This window comes from Manacus vitellinus, unplaced genomic scaffold (assembly GCF_001715985.3).
Source record: "Manacus vitellinus isolate BGI_N305 unplaced genomic scaffold, ASM171598v3 scaffold_32_pilon, whole genome shotgun sequence".
In the NCBI taxonomy this organism is placed as follows: Eukaryota; Metazoa; Chordata; class Aves; order Passeriformes; family Pipridae; genus Manacus; species Manacus vitellinus.
In genome coordinates, this window is record NW_021940460.1 from 450,930 (window position 1) to 456,929 (window position 6,000).

Here is a 6,000-nt window from a genome sequence, read left to right on the forward strand (position 1 = left end):
ATTTTTAGTAGAATGAATATTTTTAAGCTCCTCTCCACACTAAGAATACCTCCTGCCTCTGAGCATCCCATGGTAGAGGTGAGTGACAAGCAGAATCGAGGCTGGGGCAGAGCCCAGCCTGGCTCCTCCAGCTTCTCCAGGAAGCATTTCACTCGCATGGGCAGCCATCTGTATTTAGTGCCAAACCTGCAAGTTTGCAAAGTGCCTGTAATTCTGCTTCAAGTCACCAATATACACAAACTGTACCTTCAGAAGAAGATCAGAGCATCTTGAAAAAGAACCAAGAGTGACAGATGCTTTTGGAATGGCAGCCGTAGAAACTTCTGTGACCAAAATCTCATCCTTTACACATACAGAACTTGTTCCTTCTCTTCAGTGTGTTGACCTAATGACCACCTCAAACCAGAGTAACAAAAAACCCTCTGAGATTTTTAAAGTTTGTGATGCCAGACAAACGACCTACAATTACTTTAACCACCCAGCCCTGTGAACAAACTAACCGTTCTGATTCATTCTGGTTATAATTGAATAGCATTACAATTTAAATAATATACCTTTTTCCCTCAACTACTTTATTTCACTGTTTACCACCAAATCTTTATATGAGGTACTGAAATAGACAGGAAAGGCTACTTTTTAACTCACTGACTCCAGATGTTCAGGGGTCTACCAAAGCATTACCCAGAAATCAGGCTAATTACATCATATAAAATACAGTGCTTGGAAGAACCCTGACCCCACTTTATCCTCCTAGACTCTCCATATATTTTTATATACACTCAAAAGACAAGGTCAGGCTCACCTTCCTTCTCCCTATTGCACACACTAGTGGCTCAGCGCAAACATCATCCCAGGTTGTCCTTCCCCTCTATTCAGATTTAATTCCTATGCACTAAAATGAGATGCAGTTACATAATATTTTGCCATTAGGAAAAAAAAAAAATCAAGACAGGAACATAGCAACACATTAGTATGTCTATCAAGTCTTCAAGCAGGTTACTTGTGTCACGTGTCCCAAGACAGTTTAACTCTGACCAAGGAAGTGAAGGCAGTTTTGATGGGAGGGAAGCCACTTGCTCTGCAGCACACAGGCTGAAGGTGGGAGTTCCCAGATGAGCACAGTTCTGCGCCCCAGAGAACTAACATTTACAGAGGCATGTGCAAAAGGAAAAGGATGCAACAGTGAAGCCACACACAGTTGTTATATTTACATACCTAAACACACTGCACACCTTCTGAATAGGTAAAAATCCTCAAGTCAGACACAAGAGTCCCAGAGTAATCTGACTTGAAAGGGACCCACAGGGATCACAGAGTCCAACCCCGAAGCGAATGGCCTGTATGGTGATTGAACCCACGACCCTGACATTATTAGCAACACGCTCTAACCAACATAAAGTAAAACACCAGAATGACGATGCCAGGAACAGCAAAATGCAACTAAAAATGAGACAGATCTGTTCCTCCACTGGGGTACCTGGCAGAGCCAATTGGAATCAGCAGGTCTGCACTGACACAAGCAGAGCACCAAGAGCACAGTGCTCAGTGTAACTGCTCAGGAGTTCCGCTATTATTTATTCCTGAAGTACCTCTCTTAATGCAACTTTGCATAAAAAAGTCATGCCTAACACAGTTATGATTAATAGTGTTTTTCTTTCAGCTCAGTTTAGCTCACTGTTTTATTCACTACTGGTCTCACCTCTTCACCTTGTTAACTGCTGTCTTGCTTCCAGCCATCGGAGCAGTTTTAAAATTGCTGTTCTTTGTTACAAAAAATACTGTTATTGTAACAGAAGCTAAATTAAAACACTCATGTCATGAACAAGGGCAGACTGAGAGTAGCAAAAGGCCAAATGAAGAGGGAGATTTGTAACTTTTTCTTCCCAAGAGGATTAAGAAAAACATAAAAGAGACCCTCCAAATCACTTCTCACAGGAGGCTATGTAAAAACTCTAGTTTCTCGCATAACCAACATAAGAATACTGATGATGTCACTGCCATACCTTTGGATCTCAAATCATTATTTCTTACTGGTAGCCTTGCAGCACCGGTAAAAACTCTGTTTAAGGTCTCACTGGGAAAAATGCAGGTAGTGTAAGTAACTGGCATCTTTGCTATCTCATCAGAAAAGGTTAGCAGGGATGTGGGCCACCTTCCCCTTTCACCCCCTAACAGGTCCTTTGTAGATAGGGTGGTCAGGAAGGGAGATCCCTGTTGCACCCCCATAAAAAGTTGTTGTCTCCTGGGCATATTCACTTTTTAAAGGAGGAGGAAAAAGAAACAGTGGGATCATAAATTTATGGAGCTACATCTCCCGGAGACCCTCACCTTCCTCATACACATGGTGTTCATCAGAGAGGTCTGTGGGGCAGGGACCTTGTTTGCATCAGGGCAAGCACAAGGGAAAAAGCAAGGTTTCAGTGCTGTCAGTTGTCTTAAGAATGACACAAACTTTCCCTTCTCTCCCCTGCATCTCTACTGTCTGCAAAAATAATAAAACAAACAAAAGGGAAATAAATAGAGGCTTCCCGAGCCAACAAACTTTTACACAAACATTTACTCTTCCTCATCAGTAAGATTCCACGAAAGCTAAGGAAAAGATTGATACTCACAGTGTATATGGAAAGGGACAGACACCACAGCAACCAAAGACAATACGAAACTGTCAAGTGCTGCACCCAAATGCAGGACAAGGTATCACACCCCAAAGGGGTTATCTTACTGCCTTGATCCTTTCACAGCTCTCTAACATTGAAGATGTGAAATTTAGTGTGAAACAAAAAGACAACAGGACCATCCTTGAAGTTTAAAAAAGAAAAATAAAATATAATAATAATACCCAAGAAAAACAACCCCCACAACTCCAGTCTATGCATTAGGAGTGACAGATTTAAAGACTTCACTACTGATGTTAACAGTGACATTTTAAACATGGGAAGGGGAGCAACAAGTCCTTCAAAAAAATCAGCAGCGACTTTCAATTACAATAAACCAACACATTAAAGGCTCTTCAGTCATACATTTCTATTTTAATGTCCCACGGAGTATTCAGGAACAGCAGTAAACAAGGTGCTGATACACTTTATACTGCAAACAATGTCAGTGGTGAGCCAAATGGGATGAGCCCCAAATCAGAGTGAGATTTCAATGCATAAGATAAGGGACTGTGATCAAATTACATCACAAATAGCTCCATTCATCCATAAACATTATAACAGAGAGAGGATTGAATTACAGATTGGAATAAAACAATTTAAGAAATAAAAAGTAAATTTATTATCTATTTATTATTTTCCTGCAGCCAAAGAAAACTTCCCACCTTCATACAAGAATGCTATTCAAGATGAATGTGGGGAGAAAACTGAAATACTAATTATCAGGTTCGAAAAACAAGAAGAATTTGAGTCGTGTTATTTACATTCCCATTTCTTTTTCTGTACAGACCAAAGTCACCAAGCTAAGTGAAGACAGAAGAATACATGATTGATTACAATTCAAGTTGTTTTGTGCGACAGGCCTAGCACCTTACATACATTCAATAAACTGTCCACACTATTTTGTTTCCTCTTCTTAAAAAAAAAGAAAAAATTCTCACAGTGCCTTCTACTACATTTTTCTTTCTTTTTTTTTTTTTTCTTTTCCTGAAAGCTATAACAATCCATATTACTCAATATCATAATTTTCAAGTGCAAGGCATGCACTGCCCCTCGTCCTCCCTCCAATTTGGCAGCACTGGAAAAGCACCTTTTAAACAAACCCGCGTGTGGAGGCTTCGTTTTAAGTACTGCAGGGAACAACAACCAGGGGAAAAAAAAACCAAACCAAACAAAAAAAACCCAGAAAACAGAGAGCGCGCTACAGAAAACCCCCACCACTCCTCCTCCTCCTCCTCGGGCCGCTGTTGTTGCCTTTGTTGTCCGGCCCGGCCGGGCCCCCCGGCCCCCACCTGTTTCATTCATCGGCCCGGCCCGGCCCGGCCAGGCTGCCCGCGGGAGGTGCCCCAAAGCCGGGCTGGGACACCCCGAACTTGAGCGCTGACCTGCATCACCATCTCCCAGTCCTGGGATGGTGGGTGTGAGTAGGGAAGACCTAGGTGTTCCCCCACGCCCAAGACCCCCTGCTCTCCGGCGAGGGGGCGTCCCCCCTCACCCAGCGCCCTGACTCCTCAAGGAGGGTGCCCTCCCCCACCCCGGCACCCTGCCCCGTTACAAGGAGGGTGTCCCCCTCCTTCAGCACCGTGCCAATTTGCAGGAAGGAGGGTGTCCCTTACCCCAGCACCCTGCCCCCTTGCAAGGAGGGGTGTCCTCCATCCCAGGAGGGGATGCCTTTTTTGGTTGGTTGGTTTTTAGGTTTTTTTTAAGAGCACCCATCAACCCACCCCCTTTGCAAGAAGGAGGCTGCTGTGCTCACTTGCCAGACAGACATCCCCACCCCAGCCCCTGTGCGGGAAGGAGGATACCCTGCAGCCCCGAGCCCCCTTGCAGCAAGGAGGGTACGTTCCCTCGCAAGGAGGGCGCCTCCGCCCCCGCACTGCCCCATCCCCAGCACCTACCTCGTCTTGGAGGACAGGAAAGCAAGTTTGATTAATCCATAGGTAAACAACTGGATGTTCTCCTTGGCTATGCTGGCCACTCTGAGCCTGTGCTCTAGGATGTGCAGTTCCATCTTTTCCTCTTTCTCATTTGTAGTTCATCTATTCCTGGGGTTTATTTTGTGGTTTTGAATGGGGAGGGGGAGGGGGCTGTTATTGTCGGTGCCTTTTTTTTTCTTTTTTTTTTTTTTTTGTGTTCCTCCCCCGCCTCCCCTCGATTCCTTCTGCCCCTTCCCGGCTCCGGGGGCTGGGAGATGAGGGAGCGGAGGGTGCCGAAGTTGGGCGGGGGGAGGCCGGCGGAGCGGAGCCGGGCAGGAGCAGCGAGCCCGGGGCGCCGAGCAGCTGGTGCTCGCTGGAACAAACAACTTGCCACTCAAGCCCAGCCCTGCGCCTGCGCCGCGCCCCGCCGCATGCCGGGCCTTGGAGTCCGCGCCGCCCCGGCGGGATGGGACGGGATCACGGGATCGACCGGGCTGGAAAAGACCTCTGAGATCGTCAAATACAACCTATGACCCAACACCACCTTGTCAACTAGACCATGACACTGACTGCCACATCCAGTCTCTTCTTAAACACCTTCAGGGACGGTGAATCCACCACCTCCTTGGGCAGCCCATTACAATGTCTGATCACTCACTCTGTAAAGAATTTCTTCCTAATGTCCAATTTAAACCTCCCCTGGTGCAGTTTAAGACCATGCCCTCTTGTTCTACTGCTAGTTGCCTGGAAAAGAGATCGACCCCCACCTGGCTACAACCTCCTGTCAGGTCTCCCCTGAGCCTCCTCTTCTCCAGGCTGAACAACCCCAGCTCCCTCAGCCTCTCCTCACAGCACTTGTGCTCCAGTCCCTTCCCCAGCCTTGTTGCCCTTCTTTGGACCTGCTGCAGCACCTCAATATCCTTCCTGAACTGAGGGCCCAGAACTGGACACAGCACTCCGGGGGTGGCCTCACCAGTGCTGAGTCCAGGGGAAGAATCACTTCCCTGGACCTGCTGGCCACACTGTTCCTGATCCAGGCCAGGATCCATTGGCCTTCTTGGCCACCTGGGCACACTCTGGCTCTTGTTCAGGTTCCTGTCAATCCAAACTCCCTGGTCCCTTCCTGCCTGGCTGCTCTCCAGCCACTCTGTCCCCAGCCTGTAGAACTACGTGGAGTGTTGTGGCCAAAGTGCAGGACCCAGCACTTGGTCTTGTTAAACATCATATAATTGGATTCAGCCCATCTATCCATCCTGTCCACATCCCTCTGCAGAGCCCTCCTACCCTCCAGCAGATTGACAGTCCCCCCAACTTGGATGGGACAGTCTGCCCTGCCCTGCTCTGCCCCAGCCCCCACAACGGCCTTCAAGGGGCAGTTTTGACCAGTCACTTAAAAAAAAAAAAAGGAAAGAAAGAAAGAAAAGAAAGAA

The 6,000-nt window shown here is 46.9% G+C and overlaps 1 protein-coding gene across 2 annotated transcripts in view; it reads right to left on the reverse strand.

The window, feature by feature from the left end:
- CASTOR2 (cytosolic arginine sensor for mTORC1 subunit 2) overlaps nucleotides 1–4,940 on the reverse strand; it is a 120,370-nt gene extending 115,430 nt beyond the window's left edge. The window contains exon 1 of one of the 2 annotated variants that reach the window (XM_029961370.1): nucleotides 4,553–4,767. In XM_029961370.1, coding sequence (XP_029817230.1) covers nucleotides 4,553–4,665 — 113 coding nt within the window. In that variant the 5' untranslated portion in view covers nucleotides 4,666–4,767. Of the gene's footprint in view, nucleotides 1–4,552 lie in introns of both variants that reach the window. The other variant, XM_029961371.1, reaches the window with a different exon arrangement.
- Between the last annotated feature and the right edge of the window lie 1,060 nt (nucleotides 4,941–6,000).